This window comes from Diorhabda carinulata, chromosome 6, assembly GCF_026250575.1.
Source record: "Diorhabda carinulata isolate Delta chromosome 6, icDioCari1.1, whole genome shotgun sequence".
Classification (NCBI taxonomy): domain Eukaryota; kingdom Metazoa; phylum Arthropoda; class Insecta; order Coleoptera; family Chrysomelidae; genus Diorhabda; species Diorhabda carinulata.
Window position 1 is genome coordinate 2,938,502 of NC_079465.1, and position 24,441 is coordinate 2,962,942.

At 32.6% G+C, this 24,441-nt stretch overlaps 2 protein-coding genes across 2 annotated transcripts in view; both read left to right on the top strand.

The window, feature by feature from the left end:
• Window positions 1–286: 286 nt before the first annotated feature.
• The window catches only part of LOC130895684 (homeobox protein unc-4-like), a 39,344-nt gene continuing 15,189 nt past the window's right edge, over window positions 287–24,441 (top strand). The window contains exons 1-2 of the mRNA XM_057803148.1: window positions 287–742; window positions 22,726–22,913. Of these exons, the coding sequence (XP_057659131.1) occupies window positions 499–742; window positions 22,726–22,913 (432 nt within the window). The 5' untranslated portion in view covers window positions 287–498. The remainder of the gene's footprint in view (window positions 743–22,725; window positions 22,914–24,441) is intronic.
• Window positions 14,288–15,823, top strand: LOC130895679 (UTP--glucose-1-phosphate uridylyltransferase-like). The gene has a single exon (XM_057803140.1). The coding sequence runs from the start codon at window positions 14,308–14,310 to the stop codon at window positions 15,757–15,759; it is 1,452 nt and encodes a 483-aa protein (XP_057659123.1). The 5' UTR covers window positions 14,288–14,307; the 3' UTR covers window positions 15,760–15,823.

Below are 24,441 nucleotides of genomic sequence, written 5' to 3' on the forward strand. Positions count from 1 at the left end.
TAAAGAACCTTAATTATACCTATAAATTCCTAAAAATACGCCGTTATCAGTTTATCAAAAAAAAAATAACATATCATCTAAATTCAACTACACCAAAAAGCTATCAAAGCAAAAAATAATAAATAACCAAACATATTGACATGGGCCCCATTCCTCAATAATGATATTCACCACAATTGGGAGGGATGTAATATATAGGCGGGCACGATTTCGACCAATCGAACGAAAGATATTCGTTTTTGTTTGATATCAACACGCCTACCGTTGAGCCGAATGGAATAGGGTTAGTGATTTGAGTTGAGCGGTATGAGACGCATGTATTGAGTGTTGGACTTTAGTGCACATGGATTCATTTCGTGAATAACTCAATTGCTCGATACCATGGAACTAAAAACGCGTTGAAAATATATATTTGAAAAAAAAAAAAATAAAATAAACATGAAGTGTCGTGTATGATAATCTTAGTGTAGTGTTGTATAATTGAAACTGAAATAAAAAATGGTACTGGAATCAGGGGTACTGCCCCCTCCGCTTCAATTGTACGCCGCGGCGGCTGCCCATCTGGCACCGCGACCTCCTTGGGCGCCTTTATTACAATTCCCAGGCGCCGCTCAATTATTGGGAATGCACGGAGCGTTTTCGCCGTTGAATAGACCCAGATATCCGCACGGACTTACACAAGTGCTAAGGGCTCCGCCTGGACCACCAAGTGAAGATAGTGGTAGTGAAACAGTTGGCAAAGGTACGTTCCATTCATTTAATACGAAAAAAAAACCTTCTCGGTAGTCATTTTATATCAGAAATATCTGATATCTCGAAACTATGCGCGTACCACAAAAAACGGAGCCCAAATAGTTTGCAAATGCGGAAAACAACAAGCATGGTACCTCTGGGAAAACCTTGTGGTAATGCTGGAACTGGAAAATGGCATATCTACTTCTAGATCTATTGATATTGTACCTTTTGAGCTCGAAACCACTCCAGATATACCAGATTTGATGGTACAGATCAATATATCAGAAAGAAAAGTCGTACGAAATGAAATAATTCAATCTTTTGTGTAATAAAACGTCGCAGCTTATTTTTGATCTGCGTTGGATGTTAAACAAAGACTATTCGACGGATGAACCATCGATTCAAAAGTATTTGATGTCTTGACGAATGATTCGTCTTCTAAGATTGGTTTTTCCAGCAATCTCTTCGCACCAATCAGGTTTTCCATCGAGCTATTGTCTAATTACGCGAAAAAATCTTTTTGACGTATGTCACTTGTATGACAACACGTTTTGACGTTCGACATAAAAACGTCAAATGTCAAATAAGAGTTACGAGTCGTCCTAGAAGTCGTAGAAAATATCGGGGATTTAATTCGATTAATTTTATAAAATTCGTATTGTATTGCAGTGAGGTTATTGCGTTATCTAAGTTCATTTTATGGGTCAATAAATAATTAATTTATAATTATGTTACAAATATAACTACTACAAATTTATTTTAGTTGTTTTGTATATTAACAACCATAGATAAAATATGTCGTAAGATTGAAATTTAAAAATTATTGAAAATTCTCATGAATCTTAATTTCTGATGATAGTTTTCAACAAAATTGATGAAAATATTACAATTTGTAGGCTTCTAAATGAACTAATTGTTTGTACAAGTAATCTTCCAAAGGTTTCAGAATAAAGCCCTTAAATCACCGTTCCCAACCATTTTTTGTAATAATTTCTGCGATTTCTTCTTGATACTAATATACCAGACAATCCTGTTTTTTATTAGACATCATCAGACCATAAATTACCTGAGATTTCAAAGTGGACGTCGTCTACAGGGAAGTTAACTCGACGACGCCAAACACCCAGATATTTTGGCTTCATCAAACGAATTTCTATCTATTTACCGCAATTATTTGAAAATTTCTGTCAATTTTTGCACCGAAATCTAGTATTGTATTTGAATGGTTCCTGTGGGACGTCGGGAAACATGATTCTGGCGTCCTCCACGTAAAAATCCTAATTTCAGCTACAATAACTCACGGATGAATACTGTCCACGGATGAATACCATCCACGGATATTTTTTTCGTTCATTTAGAACGAATTATACTAAAAATTCATTAATAAATAATTCGATTGTAAACATAACCTTGATAAGTTAGGTTATGTTAGGTTAGTTTTGAAATTTCCGTGTTTCTGAGATTAAAATTAGACCACGGTTTTTTGGATCGTATGGTAACGGAAAATGGCTTCGTTCTGATCGGTTTCTATGAAAATTTCCGGGTGTATAAAGTTAAAATGGGCGCCAACAGCAGCACCGCTTTCTATCAAACTTATTTCGAAATTTGTTGTAACAGATTTATCTACGTTCCTCTATAATCATCTCGTTACGATAATTTTACAACTAATATTAATAAATACAATGGGGCCATAATTTTTAATGTTTCCAAATGTTGTTGCCTCAAGGTGTAGTTTATTTTCAAATTAATAGACAAAGTAACAATAGAAGATAGAAATTTGTCGATGAAATGTGTTTTAAAACTATAATTCTGTTTACCAACTTATTTACCTGCTTTTAACCAACTTAGAGGTAATATTTATCAACAAACGACATAGGTGATTGCAGTTAAGCTCAACTTTCGAATGTACTTCTTCCAAAACCTCGTTTACTGAATACGCTTTGGCTTTTACCGCCTCCACCTCGGTTCTAAACTCCCTTACATCTATCTGAATAGTTTTCGTTATGTTCAAACTTGTCGCAGTGTCTTTCCCACAAGTATACCAAGGAAATATTGCTGGTGTTACCAAAATCTGTCTTTTACATCGCTTACTTCCATAAGAAGCTTTCCTTCTTGCTGCTAGGAACTCTACCACAAGAAGATGTTACTGGCTAAGTTGAAATTAAGATCTGGATTCAAACTCAGCCAGTTCCAGAGGAACTTCTTCTTCTGGTAGAGTAGAAACAGTTTGAAACGATGCTGGATTTAGATACTGGTTTTAGAATTTGCATTCACTCATGTAGAAGCCCCCAGACTTGAACGACAGGGCTCAATTTGCACCAACGCCTGCCTCGACAAACCGATAATGACCCAGACCTGTTTGAAGTCTGGTTAACTCAGCCACGGCCTCTCCATAGTCACCCAAGCCGAGCTGGAATCTGGGTAACCCGACCTCGACCATTTTATAATCAGTCAGGCTTGGCAGAGCTTAGTATCATTTCTTTATATGTTTAAGGCTTGTTCTAGGTTTGTAAACCAAGCGAGGGACATTTTCATCATCCCAGATTCCCACCAAGTCTTGGCCAATAACGACTTCCAAGCCAGGGCCAAAGTTGGCTTAAGTCTGGACCTATACTAGACCCAGTTGATTTCGATATTGTTTCTTATAGATTTTTCCATGCTGAATTCAGTACAACTGTTATTTTGTAGCAAATCCCGCCACATCCTAGTGTATTTTGAGCTCGGATTTGAGGTTTAGTTGCAATATCCGCTAAGTCCAAAGGCTGTTTCGTCACGTGATTACCCATAATCCTCTGCGGGGTGTTTGGATTGATTGGGGAAGATTTGAGAAAGAAGGTCACTATTTTTAAGCCGGAAGAGCATGAAGAAGTTCTAGGGAGGCATGGAGTCGCTGTCCCGGTTGAAGATTGCAAGTGTGAATATGAAAAAATGCAAAAAAAAACAAAGTGGTGGTACTTCAAGTTCGATATATCAAAAAGGATTTGGCTAAAAAAGTACAAGAAAAAAAAATAACATTCTGGTGCAAAGGTGAGGTCTCATTTGAAACCAAAAGGTGCTAAGAGTTTATAGAGATTTGGAAAACCTCGAAAAGCCGAAGAAGTCAACGATGAAGAAGATGAAAACATTAAATTTTATATTACTTTGCAATTTGGATCAAATATTGTATCGTAAAAATGATTGATGAATAATTAATTAGAGCTTCAATCTTTTCGATAACTTTTTCTGATCTTCTTAGTATGAGGAGAATCAAAATCAAATTTCAAGGTCTTCCCAAGCTGTTCCAATAGCTCTTCTTGATTTCTGGAACGAAAATTCCTTTCGTGAACTATTTTTACCAACCACTCCCATAAATTTTCAATGGAATTCATATCAGGACTATTTGCTGGCCAGAATAAAACGCGTGCGATATAAGCAAGACAATTTTCATGTTGGTGAATAAAATCGTGTGATTTATCGATTGGAACAGTTTGTTGCATTTGCACCACTAAAAATCGATTCAAAGGGATGTTCTCTTGAAAAATTAATACCTAAACGAGTTACCAGTCTTCTGATAGACCAACCATCTTCCAATTTCGCCGATCAAGATGGTGGATAACTTCCAAACAACTTGACCGAGCTCTATCATAATAAGTTGGATGAAATTAGTAAGTCGAAACATGTAGTTTGATATTTATTATGTTTATAATGATGAAAAAATTATACATGAATCCCAGGTATTCTATTTTCTACCTCGGCGAATTCTTTGGCGGTCATATCGACGGCGTGTTTGCCCATTACATGCTCGTTGGGCGATAAACCGAAACTGAATTTTCCTTGGATGTAAAACAGAATAAAAAACACCAATACAGCTACGCCGAACGTTAAAACAACCATCAGAATAAACACGCGGTTATAAATTTCCGGTTTTTGGTAAACTTCTCGAACTTCGTAAACGAACGGAACGCCGATATTTACATCTCGACGACTCGTTACTGTAAGAGATCGAGCACGGGAATATCCCGAATGTGACGCCGCCATTTTTAATAACACTTCGTATGTCAAACATGACAAGTTTGACGTTTGACTTGACGTTTCTAACCCAAGGTGCTGTCATTCGTAAATTATATTTTCAAGCGAAGAATGCGGTATGAATATAATTAATTTTTCAAAAAAACTATCAATAGAAGTTATTTGTACAACAATATGGACGATCTGAACATCCCAAAAGAGATAATGAGTTTTATCAAAATGACATTCGAACATAGAAAATTTGTGGATTTACAAGTCGACGATGATACAAAAAATGTTCATAACAATGACAAAATCACAAAGGAAAGTAATAATGAGGGATAAAATTGAATCTAGAAGCAAGGATGACGACAGGAAGTTAATAATTTGGAGGAGATTCTTAACGAAAAGAAGCTGGATGTGTTGGAAAGGAAAATACTCAATAGGATAGAAAATATAGATATAGAAGAAGGAAGAGAACGCAGAGAAGTAATAAAGAGGAATTTAGGACTAGAAAATGAAATAAAAAACTAGAAAATAGAAATCTGTTCGAAGATATGGAGTGTAGTACGCCAGTAGATACTGACGATACTGATACTGATAATAAAGTAAAATAGAATCGAGAACCTACGTAATTGTGAGAAAAAAATGAAGGAGAAGTCGCAGACGAAGAAAAACATGATGATACAGATACCGATATAATTTTTTTTAAACGTTGGAAAACGGAATAAACGCAAGAAGTCAATAAACCACGAAATCCAATAAAAGAAAAACGCCAACATAAACCAAAACACATCATCAATATTTAATGGAATAACAAGCTATTTAACCGCACACAAACGTCGCCCCTAAGGGGCGCAAAAGCCAAAAGCAACGTTCCCGGTTGTTTTCCTAAATCCCCCGTTACATTTTTATTTGGCGATGATTTATATTAGTATTAAGTTCGCTCTTGTTCAACCTTCTGATTTGTTCTATACAATAATAATAGACTCTGGCTGGTAAATGGGACTCTGGGGGGTGATATTTCAACGGGATACTGCGGCCCCTCACTCAATTTACCGCTACATTATAGCTGCGCGTTGCTTAAAATCCACCCTATCCGGAATGCATGTTATTAACACGAAATTGTAGGATTGTCAATGTTCTTTTTTTAAAAAAAAACTGAATCGATTGTCTACGAAACTTTATTATAAATTCTTGACCTTCCTAAGATGTTTCGTTAAACTATGGTAGATTCGGCACGGGGATTCTTCGTCTCTCAACTTGTTTAACAAACTCGTTTTCTATCGAGTTTATAAATTTCGTGCATATAATTTGATCTATTGTTGTATTGAAATACGTTCATAAGTATCTGGTAAAATCATTTTGTAATATTGCCTTTGGTAATTCTAAAATGGTTATTTGAATAATATATTTGATAAAATCAAGATCGACTTGAAGCAAATAAGAAATTCCGGGCTGCGGTTTGTAATTTCTTCATGAATCAACACCATAACTCGAACCGTTTCCGTTTTCTTACCACCTTCTGAAGAAAACTGAATATTGACACTCCTTAAATTTCGGCTTTATCGCTTTCCAAAATATTCTCCATTAACGTAATGCGTTTGAACCGATTGTCGAAGCATGTCGAAGTTTCCTTAATTTTTCGGTACACAAATCCTATTTTACGATTCAGAATCGACCCATCCACGTTGGACTAATGAAACGGTGTCCGGTTATTCCGAAAAAAAAAACAAAAACAATCGATTGTTGTTTAATTACAACTTTTGAAGCAGCACGCTTGAGTTTTTGAGCTATATTTGATTTGATTGTCAAATTACGCGATATCCAATCTTTTGTCAATGTCAAATGTCAAATGTCAATGCAATATTGAATGTATACGAATGAATTTGATGTCCAAATATGTCTCAATTTCACTATACAATACCAATTTACGAACAGTACCGAAATTCATCTTGTGGCGAATTGCAACCACGACCGAATTCGGAAAATTAGGGAAACGCGGGGGATCATCACCGAAAATCGAAGCGAGTTCATTGACATGATGATTTTGGTTCAATCCACGACAAACGAGAATGTTCCTGATTTGACAGATTTGACAAGTTTGACATATTTACATCAATGTTGCCATATTTTTAAACTTAAGTAGCAGCCAACGTACGAAATCAATAATGTGATCAATAACTAGTGAAAATGTGAGGATGTATCAAGAGAAAAGCAGATAAGGGTGCTCAGTCCAAGCTTTTTGCCCATTTTTCGAAAATATTACAGATGATTTTTCAATATTTAGCAAATTAACAGACTTTGAGTACGCCTCGATTGCATGGCTCCTATACTAAACAGATAAATAAATCTATTGTTGGTTTTTATTTCTTTTAATTTAAATATTATTAATATCCAGCTGAAAGGTATGTAGTAAATTCACGTGCAAAAGTTTGAAAATGATTTACGGCGTGCTGTATGCTCTACCTGCAGGTTAATTTATGAATATGGTTTTAACAATGTTAAAAATATTATTTCTGTTTATAACCGATAATTTAAAAAATAAACGCCACTATTTAACGTCGTTTTGTTAATTTTAATTTTAATTTTGATAATCCATCTACTTAATTTCCTTTCCGTAATTCTCCAACGCAATTTCCGTTCGGTGGATGAATTACAGGAATCTGTATTTTTAAAGACATTGTGCAAAATTGTTGACATGTGTCAATAGTCAATTTGAACTCTTTCTACACACTAATTCCATATTTTATTGTACTTTTCAATGCAAAATCTGTTTTATTATTTAAATCTACCGAAATAAGATACTGACAAACAATTGACAGACACGGTAGTTATTTTCAAGTAGTCCAAACATTCAATAAATTCACGATAAGATTTTATTTCCATCGGCGTCCCTTCACCGACTCCTAATTTTAAATTAGTTCCAATAGGGGTGGATTTTACTCAACACTCACTCAAATTGAATTTAATTAAGAGTTTTTCGATAAACTTCTTTCTCCCAGTTTCATTATATGGTTAATTAACTACTAGTTCCAAAAAAAAAAAAATTTTCACAAAACTTTCATCTCAAATAGTTTTGCTGGGAAAGATTCTACGTTTTGTAGATCCCTCAAATCATTTCCAATAAGAAGGAAGTCGTCCACATAAAGTAAAATAAACGTTAGTCTGTTTTATAACCTAACCTAACATAACCTAACCTAATCTAACCTAACCTTATTTCTATAACAAGATGGTGACTTCTATCTTTGTTGTTTGGTATAAGATCCGTGAATTGGAGATGAAGTAGTGACTCCAGAACATTACTTTGAGGAATTTATCTTGAGGAGTATCACGGTTATGATAAAAATTGTGTAATTTCTATGTAAAACCATGTTTTTCCATAATCAAAATGTAAAAAAAGAACAAAAATTTGTTCTGGTACACCTTTCCGGCCTGTTAGGAACGAATTTTCAACATTTGACGGTAAGTATGTGGGACAAACTAAAAGATTAGTTAATGTCCGGTTTAAAGAGCACGGAGCTTATTTAAAATCGAATATTTCCGAGCAAATTGCTAGTCATAATCACGAAATAGATAATGTAAAATTGTGAAATAGTTTAAATAGGGATTTCCGCTGGAATTGTTTTTCACGAGAGGCTACAAGAATTCTTCAAGAAATGCTTGGTTGCAACGTTGCCAACAATCTACGCTGTGTTCAGTATCTTTAAGAGGCACCATCGATATACACCTCCAGTTCTTTCGCCATCGAACTAGATGGTCTAGCAGGAATGTAGCTGCTCAGTTTCCTATCGATGTTGTAGACCAATTCGTCTGCTATCCAAGGTTCTTGGTGTCTAAATCGGTTCTTAAATACCTTAAATTAACTTGTTCGTGGTTTTCTAAATCAAAAAATTATCTTCTCTCATTCATCTCGTCCATTTTCTAGATTATTATCTTGAATTTAATCGCTGAGGTACGTTTAGAAGTTTAAAAAAAAACAAGTAACAAAGAAAGAAATTGATGTTTCCGCTTTTAATGGATTTGTCTACGCATTCATATTACACGCTTATATATATACACAATTTCAACAAACCAAACCAGATTGATATTTCAAAAATGTCTTCTTCATTTTCCAAATCCTTGTTTATAGCCTTCACTTATAGGATTAAGTATCCAAGAAATCGTTAATAGGTTCATTTTATCAGTGACCATGTTTACTACTGCTGGATTATTTCGAAATTAATGTCGTTTCGTAGGTTGTGTATCTACTTAACGTCCATACGAGGGGATAAAGAAAAGTTTGTTGTTGTTTGATTAATACCTCGTTCGAATGGTACTGAAAAATTATTTTAACACTCGTTATAGTGAAACTAAGTAAGTAAATCCTACTGAAACGTTGATATAGAAATATCTACAAATAGTAAACAATATTGAGGTGATTATTCGTTTCTACGAGGGCAGATACAACCCTGTCCTTTCCAATTATCACTTCTTATCATCAAAATCATAAATTCTAGATATATCTAATAACCTATAGCGTAACAACCGACTGTTTAGGATCAACAGACTTTCTGCTAGTACCAGATATGAAGCGGCAAGCGTTGTTTTTGGAATAAAGCTCCATCTAGTGGAGTAAATTACATTCCATAATCGATTTGTGCCCTGGATCTTTACGTTAAGCTCGGTTCGAGACGCAACGAGTGTTTTTGCTTGTAACTGAACGGTGTAATCGTTTTCTTAGTGGGATCGTGGCAAAATTAAACATCAAATCGCATTAATATATTCCAAGTTTCCGAATACCTATGTATTCATCGTGTGGGACAGAAATTACGGTCAAGTATCTTATAAAAATATAATAATAATAATGAATTACGTACATCTATTAGTGTCATACATTTTTTAAATCTTAACAAACATTAGAATCAACAACTTCAAAATTCAATAACTATAGGAATCGTTATTAATTTTTATTGGCTAGGTTATGAATGACGTTGACTTTTTAGAGGTTAGATTAGGTTAGGTTGATGTGAATATTGATTGGTTAGTTTATGAATGACATTAATTATAAGTGAAGTTGTATGAATGAAGCTGAGGTAATTTGGTTGTCGATGGCTTTCAATTTCTTTTATAGAATTTGTTTTTTTCAAAAGTCTGGGTGATATATGACGTTTTTGACATATTCATCATGGTAAAACTTGTCGCTAATAAACACCTGTCATGTCATCAACTTCAAAATTCAATATTCAATAACTATAGGAATCGTTATTAATTTTTATAGGTTAGATTATGAATGACGTTGACTTTTTAGAGGTTAGATTAGGTTAGGTTGATGTGAATATTGATTGGTTAGTTTATGAATGACATTAATTATAAGTGAAGTTGTATGAATGAAGCTGAGGTAACTTGGTTGTCGATGGCTTTCAATTTCTTTTATAGAATTTGTTTTTTTCAAAAGTCTGGGTGATATATGACGTTTTTGACATATTCATCATGGTAAAACTTGTCGCTAATAAACACCTGTCATGTCATCAACTTCAAAATTCAATATTCAATAACTATAGGAATCGTTATTAATTTTTATTGGTTAGATTATGAATGACGTTGACTTTTTAGAGGTTAGATTAGGTTAGGTTGGTGTGAATATTGATTGGTTAGTTTATGAATGACATTAATTATAGGTTAAGTCGTTATGAGTGAAGCTGAGGTAACTTGGTTGTCGATGGCTTTCAATTTCTTTTATAGAATTTGTTTTTTTCAAAAGTCTGGGTGATATATGACGTTTTTGACATATTCATCATGGTAAAACTTGTCGCTAATAAACACCTGTCATGTCATCAACTTCAAAATTCAATATTCAATAACTATAGGAATCGTTATTAATTTTTATTGGTTAGGTTATGAATGACGTTGACTTTTTAGAGGTTAGATTAGGTTAGGTTGGTGTGAATATTGATTGGTTAGTTTATGAATGACATTAATTATAGGTTAAGTCGTTATGAGTGAAGCTTGATTTAGTTGAGGTAACTTGGTTGTCGATGGCTTTTAATTTCTTCTATTGAATTTTTCAAAAGTTTGAGTAAAACTTGTCGCTGTCATGATATCGCTTTTGTGAGAGGTTATCTAATTGGTGAGTGACCTCTTCGATTTATCAATGTACTTTTTGCCACAATTTGAACAAGGCATTTCGTATACAATGTTAGTTGATTCATTAGTTGGTGTTTTATCTTTTATTTTAGTAAAAATAGATCGAAAATAGGGATTTAACCGTCCATCGGTTCAATTTCATTGGAATACGATTGCTGATTGGTTTTTGTGCTATAGGCATCGTGGTTTAACCCAAATTTAGTCAATTGGTAAACGGTTCATGATATAAAGTAGTTTTGTTTGTTTATATCGAAATTACTCACCATATTTAACACTAAGCGATTTCTAGTTCTAACATATTTGTCTACCCTCGTATTTATATAAGTATATACAATAGATTGATTTCGGCAATAAAAGTTGACTTTCGCCGACCAATTCTTATCTCAGAAAATTTTATACGGAGTAACGAATTGAAAGCTATGTATCATATTCACGAAATAGTCGGAGGTCCGGAAAAAGTCAAAATTATCAAACTGAATTCGACATGCACACTTATCTACATTCAATTTGGCTCGGAAAATTGAACAAGCCATTTCTATTTAATTTATTACAAGAAAATATGTCCCTTTAGTATTTGTTCATTTGTATTTATTCAATTTGAAATTGATGGGGGCTTAAAGATCGATTTGTAATAGCTTTAAAGGGTTGTTTGTGAATGATCTTATCGATTACAAATTCTCTTAGAGCATTCCACAGTTAATTAACCCTTGAAATTTCCTACAAGTAGTTTTTTCCTTTTTATTTTGTTCCGAAGTAGATTATCTAACTTTAGATCTCTGAAGACGTTAATTTTTGATCGAAACGTGTGCTAGACAGTGTTATTGTGTATTTTTTATTACTAAATATCAACACACCCTCGTATGTAGCGCCTGAATGACCGAAGTAGGAAGTATTTTGAATAAATGAGAAGCAAATCTGGAAAGTTGAAGAAACAAATTTTGTATTACTAAATATCAACACACCCTCGTATGTAGCGCCTGAATGACTGAAGTGGGAAGTACTTTGAACGAATGAGAAGTAAATAAAAAGAGAATAGAACATAAAAGGGACAGAAATTAAAAGATTAGGAAGAAATAGAGAAATGACGAACGAAGATTTTACTATAGACAAAAAAGAAGTAGATAAATCGATTACAGAAAGAAAATAAGGGGAAAAACGTGGAGTGAGAGAATTAATAAGACCGAGAAAAGATTGTGAGTGAATTGGATTAAAAACAAACCGGAAATCTCGTTCGAAATCGGGAAAGTTGAAGAAACAAATTTTGTATTACTAAATATCAACACACCCTCGTATGTAGCGCCTGAATGGCTGAAGTGGGAAGTACTTTGACCAAACGAGAAGTAAATAGAAAGAGAATAAAACATAAAAGAGAATGAAATTAAAAGATTAAGAAGAAATAGAGAAACGACGAACGAAGATTGTACTATTAACAAAAAAGAGGTAGATAAATCGATTACAGAAGGAAAATAAGTGAAAAACAATGGAATGGGAGAATTAATAAGACAAAGAAAAGAGTGTGAGTAAATTGGATTAAAAACAAACCGAAAATAACGTTCGAAATCGGGAAAGTTGAAATTTTGTATTACTAAATATCAACACACCCTCGTATGTAGCGCCTTTCAGTATACTTTGTAAATATATTTAGAGAAAGAAAAGAAAAATAGAAATATATGTATCGAGAATTCGATCTTGATAAATATATCCATCTTATTTCCACGTATTCCCTAGCGATATCTCCACATATTTCGCTTTATGGGAAACGAAAAGTTTATCTATCTCGTCCATATATCTCCGTCCTCAGAGTCACTCACTGCCGCGTATATAAACTATGGCCAGCGGCAATACAGGAAATTCAATAAATCATATTTATTACGAGACAGTTAGAAAAACATTTTGTTTTATGTACAAGGTGAATCGATTTGATTGGGAACAGACAATAATTCTTTCAATGAATAACACTTAGTTGCCGTGAAGTTTAACTTTACTGAAAAGCGGATTTTTTAGCTGATTATTAGAAAGTTTAGTTTATTTTTATCATCATCGGAATGTATTATTATTTTATTCTTTCTTAAAAACTAATTGTATCAACAATTTTTGACCATGCTTCAATTTGAATATAAAAAAAAACACTAGTAGATAAAAGTAAACTTTGAAACCCTGTATATTAGAAATTAATAGAGTTTGAAATCTGAAAATTTCACAAATCATACAAAAATTATTCATAAAAATATAGAGCTATAGTATGAGGATCTATTTTTAACGGTTTAAAAGATATCAATAAATTTATAAGAATACCAAGTTGCCATAAGACAAAAAATGAAAGTAAACTTTGAAACCCTGTATATTAGAAATTATTAGAGCTGGAACTTTGAAAATTTCACAAATCATATAGTAATTATTCATAAAAACGTAGAGCTATAGTATGGGGCTCTATTTCTAACGGTTTAAGAGATATGAATAAAGTTATGAGAATACCAAGTTGCCATAAGACAAAAAATGAAAGTAAACTTTGAAACCCTGTATATTAGAAATTATTAGAGCTGGAACTTTGAAAATTTCACAAATCATATAGTAATTATTCATAAAAACGTAGAGCTATAGTATGAGGCTCTATTTCGAACGGTTTAAAAGATATGAATAAAGTTATAAAAGTGCCAAGTTGCCATAAGAAAAAAAAATGAAAGTAAACTTTGAAACCCTGTATATTAGGAATTATTAGAGCTGAAACTTTGAAAATTTCACAAATCATATAGTAATTATTCATAAAAACGTAGAGCTATAGTATGAGGCTCTATTTCGAACGGTTTAAAAGATATGAATAAAGTTATAAAAGTGCCAAGTTGCCATAAGAAAAAAAAATGAAAGTAAACTTTGAAACCCTGTATATTAGGAATTAGTAGAGCTGGAAATCTGAAAATTTCACAAATCATACAAAAATTATTCATAAAAACGTAGAGCTATAGTATGCGGCATTATTTTTAATGGTGTAAGAGATATGAAGAAAGTGCCGATATCATCTCTTCATTGTTGAGAAATCTTTTACAACCGAGCCATTTTCTCAAGTCTGGTAACAGAAAATAATCCGAGAGAGCTAAATCCGGTAAATAGGAAGCATGAGGTAACAAGTCAAACTTTAATTTGTTAATTTTGGTCATTGCAATAACGGATTTGTGAGCTGGTGCATTGTCTTTATGAAACAATACGTCAAAAACATAACCTCACTTTTCTAATATAATTTTGGATAAGACTGCTGATCGATCACCGTTCAAATTTCTCTATAAACTATGCAATTTTAAGGTTATGTTTACAAGTGACCCAGCGTCATGTTCGCGTTCATTTTGTGCAGCTTTAAATTTGTGATTTATTTTCAACATTGACATGATCAATTTTGAGGTTAGTAAACTGACATATATGACATTTCGATTGACAACAACAAATACTTATGATGATGTAGCAAAAATGCAGAATGTTGATATAAAAAATTTACAAGTATGTTTGAACAAACTCATTTCCACGACGGATCCTTCAAAGTCCCAACAAACTGTTACCCAATTAAACGGTTTTACAAAATTATTCACCAGATTTTCGCAAAACAAAACGTCTGTAATCGACTGGAATAAAATCGAAAAGTTACCAGAAGAAGCTGTTAAAGATTACGATTGTTTAGATTCGCCGACTAACTGTACGGTACACCAAATGCTCAATAAATTAGTGATAGTGAAATTGAACGGCGGATTGGGTACTTCCATGGGATGTAGCGGCCCCAAATCCATGATAATCGTAAAAGATGGTAAAAATTTCCTAGAATTAACTTTAGAACAAATAGATAATTTGAATAAAGCTTATAAAGTAGATGTGCCTTTGGTACTAATGAATTCTTTCAATACCGATACCGAAACTGAAAATATTTTGAACAAAAAAGGGATTTCGAATGTTCACACATTCAACCAATCCTGCTATCCTCGTATTAGTAAAGAGACGCTCATGCCTGTCGCCGAAGTGGGAAACGTGGAAGAATCAATGGAGAGCTGGTACCCTCCAGGACATGGAGATTTTTACGAAAGTTTCAAAAATTCAGGATTATTAGAAAAATTCATAAAAGAAGGAAAAACGTACTGCTACGTATCAAACATAGATAACTTGGGCGCTACAGTCGATTTCAAAATATTAAATTTTCTTTTGAATCCTAACCAACCGCGCCATTTTCACGAATTCGTCATGGAAGTAACCGAAAAAACCAAAGCGGATATTAAAGGTGGCACTTTAATCAACTACGAGGGGAAAATAAATTTATTAGAACTAGCGCAGGTACCAGACGATCATATCAACGATTTCAAATCTATAAAAATGTTCAAATATTTCAACACTAATAATATTTGGGTGAAACTCGATTCGATCGATAGAAATATGAAGCAAGATCTCCTCGAATTGGAAATAATAGTGAATCATAAATCTCTGAAGAACGGTCGGAAGGTCATACAGCTAGAAACTGCAATCGGAGCTGGAATGAAATATTTCGAAAATAGCATAGGTATAAACGTACCAAGAAGTCGTTTCTTACCAGTGAAAAAATCTTCTGATCTCGTACTTATTATGAGTAATGTGTATAATTTAAATAATGGCTCGTTAGTGATGTCCCCGAAAAGGATGTTCCCCAATACTCCCTTGATTATGCTGGGTGACAAACATTTCAAAAATGTTTCCGATTGCTTGTCGAGATTCTCCTCGATACCAGATTTTTTGGAATTAGACACGTTGACGGTATGCGGTGATATTATTTTCGGTAAAAACGTTTCCTTAAAAGGCATCGTGATTATTTTAGCCAACGGTACTGATCAAATTAATATACCGGACGGATCTGTCATTGAAAATACAATTGTGAGTGGAAATTTGACGATGATAGATCTTTAATACCAAAAAATGCGTGAAATGTGAGTTTTATTAATAAAAAATACCAAAAAAAATGCTTATGGTAGTCAAAAATAGTCTTCAAATTAACAAACAAACAAGCAATCGCAAATAATCGATTATCATTTCTCGTAATTCGCTCTCGTGAATTAAAAATCGATTGTTTTCGAAACCCTTGTGATTGGAACGATATAAAACTATTTAAGTAAATATGAAACTTTCGATTGAAAGCGAACGAATCACCACCCACAAATTTGATGTTAATGAAACAAACAATGCTGTATTACCTAACCTCAACCTCCGTACAACTTATGTCGATTCCTACGTTAATTTTCATTCATAATAACATGATAATTACGATAATTACGTAACTACAACCATACATTATATCTATCATCTATTTAAATTATGTATAACTCACGCGTAGCGTATAATTATTAATTAAATGAATTTTTAATGACATCGAATCATTCAAATCGATATTTTCTCTACAAGTTTAGATACACTCGCATCTGTCATTATTTTTCTTTTAGTTCTATGATTTTAGTTAGTTAGGTTATTGATGTTATTAGCATTGACTCAAAGACAAGTGACAAGTCATACATTTTGTTGTGTAGTAGTTTTGTTTTTTTTGTATTTTTCCGTTATTCGAATCGAAATAAGAAAATTTGATATTGATAATAATGTCAAGCTATTTAAAATAGTGTTTCTTTACAGAAATACAATCAGATCGTCATCATTTAGAGACAAAATGGAGTAGTGGTTCGGGATCGTCATTATCATAACTATTTAAGACATGTTTAATGATTTAACAATCATCGATCAAACTTATCTTACTCCTCAAGCTCCTTTCCCCACATCTGTTTCCATTCTTTTCTGTCATGCGTCTTTTGTTCTATTTTATTTCATATTATGCGTCGTTGTGCATTTTCCATCTCATTTCTTATGTCAAACCCCTTTTCCTTCTTTCTTTTTTGTTTTTTACACATCTGAGTTGTTCTTCCTCCATTTTGTTTTGATTTACTCTCAAGCTATCCAATTTTTTACTCTGTATTTTGTATTTTCAGTCTTCCATCTTGTGTTAACGTCAAGCCAAGATAGTTGAAACTTCTGACACCCCCTATTGTTAATACGAACTGATCGAAAGCTTGCTGAAATCAAAAATGGAACGAATATTTTCATTGGTTACAATATTTTCTGTATAATAATTTCTCGATCATCAATTTTGTCTAATCGATTAAATAATTCGATTTCCATCGAGATAATACGATGTGCGATGATAATCGCAATCGCATTAGCTAAAATCGATAGGTTTATTAAAACTATTAACACTACTAACGACAAAGGCGTTAAACGTAATAGTTACAAATTGATAAAGGGTCTAATTAACAAGTAAACACAGCTATTCGTCAATCGTCGCATTAGCGTCGTTAAAATAAACTAGGGAATCGATTATATTCGATAATTGTGTATATTATTGTCAGCTGTCATTGTCAGTGACAGATAATTGAAGTTCATTTGAACTATTTGAAGTAAACGTGTACTTAATGGCATTTCAGCCAAAATTTTTTGTTAATACTTACTTTATATTGGTAAACAATGTCAAGTTAATTTATCCAGGTACTCAAAGGATAACAGAAAGGAAAACAAAAGCAAAATCAGAAGGACAAACTTTCCTCAGCGATAACCGTTGACCTCGCAATTTACTTTCCAATCCACGGGAACAAGAAGAAATCATTGGGTGTGAAATAAGGACTGTACGATGGATGAACCATCAATTCGATTTTTTAACTATTTATAAACGTTTAAACCATTCAGATTTGACTGTTCCACGTTGTTCGAATGAAAAAGTCATGTCCAGACAATTGTCGTGAGATTTTTATGGAGCGATTTCCAAATTATGCGTTCAAATCTTCTTGACGGCCAAATGTACATGCAATATCGAATGTATGCGAGTGGAATTAACGCCTCAATCTCAGGATATGTCACAAGATTATCATACGATACAAGTTTACAAATAGCATCGATGTTTGCTGGCACACCAGACGATTTTAGAAGACCTTCACGAAATTCATCTTGTTACCAAATGAGTCCACTAATTCCGCTAATGCTGTCGGTTTAATCTGAGTCATTAAAAAACTTTCCTATGGATTTGTACAAATAGTAATTCTACCGGTGCAAGGTCCGGAGTAAATGATGGATTCGGTTCAATACAACTGAGTTTATCGATTTTATTCCATGTTATTGAATCTTGAAACTATGGGGGATTCAACTATGGGAATAAACAAGCGAAATCGACACCCAAACAATATAGAGATTCCAAATTTTCAGTCTCGTAAGTGTTAAGTGCGAAAGTGAAGTGCAAAATCTTACGTATTAGTGTTAGTGTTAGTTCTAATACAATTCAAAGAGTTCTAACTTTATAAAGATAGATGCTCGTTAATTTTTATAATTGAAACAACTTCATCGACACTATATATAGTTGATACGTTCATTGAAAAAGACATTATTGCCAACTTTATAGAAATAAGTATTGAAAAACGGTATTAATATGATGCCGACAAAGTACTTATTTTACGGCAGTTAGCAGGTAATTTCTTTATTTAGTTACGGCTATTAACTATAAATGAAAAGTGTATGCGATGAATTTTAATAATATGTTTGAAAATTGTATTGGTTTTGTTGTAATAAAAAAAAACAATAAGAAATGATTGGTAGGAACAGGAAATTTTTACTAAAATCCAGATGTAAACGTTTTAAAAAAGTTATTTCTTTAGTAGAATACAAAATTTGAATAATTTATTATCATGTTACGACACTGGTTGGTGAATTGGTAAATTGGTAAAGTTGGCAGCGCTGCTAATCCGTCGACCAATGGTTTCGAAGCAATCTCTCTCTATATACGTAAATCAAGCTACAATTGAATACGATTCAATTCGACAATAACAAATTAGTGGCGGTATTTGCATATTGGATTTTACGCCAACAGAACTCGCCTCCGACGGCGGCGGTTTACGTAATGTCATATCCCGCCAATGGCAGCTTTATTGGAGAGAGATAAAATAATTTTACGGCCACATTCACCAATTTATTTTCAACCTCAGATAAATTTTAAACGATATAGATTCGTTTTTTTGTTGTTGTTGTTGTTGTTGTTGGAATTACTAGTAGAATTTCATTCCCTCCCGCTCGGTAAATACGAGTTTAAACGTTGCCAACTTCAACCAGTTTTCTTAGTATTCTCTAAATAATCGATTAATATCATCGTGATAGTTAGCGAAACTTTAGATTCAAAAGTTCATTCAATTGATGAAACTACAAGATTGGGATTGTTTGAAATAGAAGCTACAAGCTCAAGTTTGTCTCATGTTGAATTGCAGAATTGTTTGTTTAGGTTAAAACCACGAGATATTCTTGCAAAAATTAAGTTTGCTTCAAATGACGCTACAGAATTGTTTATATTTCGAACCATATTTCGTGATTTTGATAAAACTATTAGACTATATTTGTATATATAGAACCACTTAAGTGTTTAGGTATCATTTATGAAACTACAAAATGAAGCATTTGTTTATATATCGTTTATAGATGTTCGTTTCAGATGAAACTACAATAAATATAGTAAATTCCGATTGAAAACTGTAGAAATTAGTTCGTATTTTTGATGAAACTACAAGATTAAGTTTTTTTTGCAAACGAAGCCATAGAAACGTTTATATTCCAAACATTAGTTCGTGTTTTTGATGAAACTACTAGACTAGATTGGTGTAGATGAAACCGCATAATTTTTTGAGTATTATTTACTACAACACTACTACAACACCAAGTGTGTCTCAAATGAAGCACAGACTTGTTTATGTATCGTTTCAAACTACTAGATGTTCGTTTTAGATGAAACTACAATAAATATAGTAAATTCTGATTGAAAACTACAAGATTAAGATTTTTGAAAACAAAGTCACAGAAATATTTATATTTCAAACAATAGTTCGTATTTTTGATGAAACTAAAAGACAAGATTAGTTCAGATGAAACTACATAATTCTTCGGGTATTATTTATGAAACTACAACACCAAGTGTGTCTCAAATGAAGCACAGACTTGTTTATTTATCGTTTAAAACTACTAGATGTTCGTTTTAGATGAAACTACAATGAATATAATAAATTCGAATTGAAAACTATAGAAATTAGTTTGTATTTTTGATGAAACTACAAGATTAAGATTTTTGCAAACGAAGCCAAAAAAAACTTTATATTTCAAACATTAGTTCGTATTTTTGATGAAATTAAAAGACAAGATTAGTTCAGATGAAACTACATAATTCTTCGGGTATTATTTATGAAACTACAACACCAAGTGTGTCTCAAATGAAGCACAGACTTGTTTATTTATCGTTTAAAACTACTAGATGTTCGTTTTAGATGAAACTACAATGAATATAATAAATTCGAATTGAAAACTATAGAAATTAGTTTGTATTTTTGATGAAACTACAAGATTAAGATTTTTGCAAACGAAGCCAAAAAAAACTTTATATTTCAAACATTAGTTCGTATTTTTGATGAAATTAAAAGACAAGATTAGTTCAGATGAAACTACATAATTCTTCGGGTATTATTTATGAAACTACAACACCAAGTGTGTCTCAAATGAAGCACAGACTTGTTTATTTATCGTTTAAAACTACTAGATGTTCGTTTTAGATGAAACTACAATAAATATAATAAATTCGAATTGAAAACTATAGAAATTAGTTTGTATTTTTGATGAAACTACAAGATTAAGATTTTTGCAAACGAAGCCAAAAAAAACTTTATATTTCAAACATTAGTTCGTATTTTTGATGAAATTAAAAGACAAGATTAGTTCAGATGAAACTACATAATTCTTCGGGTATTATTTATGAAACTACAACACCAAGTGTGTCTCAAATGAAGCACAGACTTGTTTATTTATCGTTTAAAACTACTAGATGTTCGTTTTAGATGAGCTACAATAAATATAATAAATTCGAATTGAAAACTATAGAAATTAGTTTGTATTATTGATGAAACTACAAGATTAAGATTTTTGCAAACGAAGCCAAAGAAAACTTTATATTTCAAACATTAGTTCGTATTTTTGATGAAATTAAAAGACAAGATTAGTTCAGATGAAACTACATAATTCTTCGGGTATTATTTATGAAACTACAACACCAAGTGTTTCTCAAATGAAGCACAGACTTGTTTATTTATCGTTTAAAACTACTAGATGTTCGTTTTAGATGAAACTACAATAAATATAATAAATTCGAATTGAAAACTATAGAAATTAGTTTGTATTATTGATGAAACTACAAGATTAAGATTTTTGCAAACGAAGCCAAAGAAAACTTTATATTTCAAACATTAGTTCGTATTTTTGATGAAATTAAAAGACAAGATTAGTTCAGATGAAACTACATAATTCTTCGGGTATTATTTATGAAACTACAACACCAAGTGTGTCTCAAATGAAGCACAGACTTGTTTATTTATCGTTTAAAACTACTAGATGTTCGTTTTAGATGAAACTACAATGAATATGATAAATTCGAATTGAAAACTATAGAAATTAGTTTGTATTTTTGATGAAACTACAAGAATAAGATTTTTGCAAACGAAGCCAAAGAAAACTTTATATTTCAAACATTAGTTCGTATTTTTGATGAAATTAAAAGACAAGATTAGTTCAGATGAAACTACATAATTCTTCGGGTATTATTTATGAAACTACAACACCAAGTGTGTCTCAAATGAAGCACAGACTTGTTTATTTATCGTTTAAAACTACTAGATGTTCGTTTTAGATGAAACTACAATGAATATGATAAATTCGAATTGAAAACTATAGAAATTAGTTTGTATTTTTGATGAAACTACAAGAATAAGATTTTTGCAAACGAAGCCAAAGAAAACTTTATATTTCAAACATTAGTTCGTATTTTTGATGAAATTAAAAGACAAGATTAGTTCAGATGAAACTACATAATTCTTCGGGTATTATTTATGAAACTACAACACCAAGTGTGTCTCAAATGAAGCACAGACTTGTTTATTTATCGTTTAAAACTACTAGATGTTCGTTTTAGATGAAACTACAATGAATATGATAAATTCGAATTGAAAACTATAGAAATTAGTTTGTATTTTTGATGAAACTACAAGATTAAGATTTTTGCAAACGAAGCCAAAGAAAACTTTATATTTCAAACATTAGTTCGTATTTTTGATGAAATTAAAAGACAAGATTAGTTCAGATGAAACTACATAATTCTTCGGGTATTATTTATGAAACTACAACACCAAGTGTATCTCAGACTTATTTTTGTTTCAAACTGGTAGATGTTTGCTCTAAATTGAAACTACAAGAAATAACGTGTAATTCAGATAAAACTGCACAAATTCGTTCATATTTGTTATGAAACTACAAGACAAGGTTAATTTCAAATGAAACCATTATAATGTTCAGTTTCAGATGATACAAAATCTCGAATTTCTTATGAAACTCCAAGTGTTTTAAACAAAAGTTTGTATTTATGAGAGATAAGAACTCAAACAACGTCAGGTTCAAGTAGTTCGCTGACAGTCAAAATAGTGTCAGCTTCTTAAGATGCTAACTTCTCGTGTTGTTTGAAACGTAAAGAGCAAGACACAACCGACGACGGTAGAACAGCCCTAAAACCGTACATATATTGTACGATGGATGGATATAAGTACCATTGACATCTAATATGTTATAGTTACAAGGTTTGTTATATTTAACATCTAGTTTCTAACGGAACGTGTTTGTTAATCAATTCGAATTACACGTTTTTTATTTATCGCGACCTTTTTTTTATGATACTCAAGTTATGTTAACTTCCTTCCTACTTGGAGGTAACAAAAAATATTATCTATGAATAAGACGCTATATATTTTGTTAATGGAGTATTTTTAATTGCAGGGGGCGCAGGTAGTAGCGGCGAAGCAGATTCCGAAAGCGCCGCTTCGAAAAGAAGAAGAAGTAGGACTAATTTCAATAGTTGGCAACTAGAAGAGTTGGAAAGGGCATTCATCGCTAGTCATTATCCTGATGTATTTATGAGAGAAGCCCTAGCCATGAGGCTCGATCTAAAAGAGAGTAGGGTGGCTGTAAGTATCCCTTTTAAATGGAAATAAATCTAATTTTATTATTATTCACGAATGAATATTACTTAAATCAGTTCAGGACGAAAAAATTGATATATATACCGAGGATATCGGTATCAGTGTGTGAATATTGGATTTATGCGTCATAAAATGTAATGGAAGCTCGAGTTACACGTCGGGTGCTCTCTATATGAAGGCATCAACCTTAAAACAATCAATTTGTATGCATAACATGCGATTAAAGCGCCGAGTTGGGTATACAACAGTCAATGATAACAGGGGGTGTGAAATAAATAGTGAATATCGTTCCGTCACTAATTTATTTACAATGTGATAGCCCTGATATAGGAAAAATTTTCTTTTGCATGATGTAGACAGATTTGAATGGTTTAATTTTGGGTAGCTTTTGCTCAAATAAAATTTCGTTGGGTGGTAAAGACCTTTTGTCAACCATTTGGCTAATGAAGGACTTCACGAAGTTAGGAGATTGTCGAAGAAAGATAGAAAGAGTTTTGGTAGGGGATAATAACCGAAAGGTTGATGATGAGGAAGACGTCAAATAGACAAGAAAAGTTCAAATGGAGAAGCTACCTCTTAGGTTTTGAGGAAAGGTGTCTAGCAGTGAAAAATTTGTTTGTTTTCGTTGCCCAATTCCTTACGAATCACGTATTGGGCTCGGAATTAGATTAAACAAAACTCCAAAATGAATATGGAGTAGAGATCGACTCCTAAAGAGATGGAGTGCCAACCTAGACTCAGGATTAGGAAAGATATAGAAGAAGAAGTAGTTTTAAGTAGGTTTTTTGCTATACCAAACCCACCACAACCCTCATGAAGTTGTCCAACTAAAAACGAACCAACTAGACTCTAAGTTGAAACAGTTCAATCAACGATTTATGGATAAATTGTGATTGCGATCAAATTGAAAGAACGCAGAAAGAAAATTCAATAAACTAAACAAAATTGTATAGGAAATTCCCTAATAATCTGACAATCTTATTTGTCTAAACATTATTTTGGGTGTTTATAATCGAAAAAGTTTCGATTCCTCGGAAGCATCGATTTAAAAACAATAAAGGAAAGAAGCTTATGGTAGCAAATTCTCCAATGTTTCTTTGAGTTAATGTATATCAGGGCGCAATTCCGCGGTCACTCAATCGATCCTTAGGGAGAAAACCTCTTTTTTCACCCTCTTCTAACCCTGCTGCTGACCTCTGAGATTTTCACAGTATTGGATGATTTGAGAAAGGAACAGGCGCGTACTAACATCAAAAAGGAAATAACTAATATTTGTTCGTACAGTTTTTATTGTTTGCATTGAATTAAACTTAATATAGAGTATGTTAAAACATATATTCTGACATTTCAATCATTATTTTAAATGACAAATGACAAATGACATGGAACGTCATTTTATTATGTCAGAAATGTGGTAGACTGTCCGCCAACATTTCAAAAACAGTTTTAGTCAGAGGACTAAACATTTGTGCACGAATTCGTTAGAAAAGTACGAGAGATGTGTCTAAATACA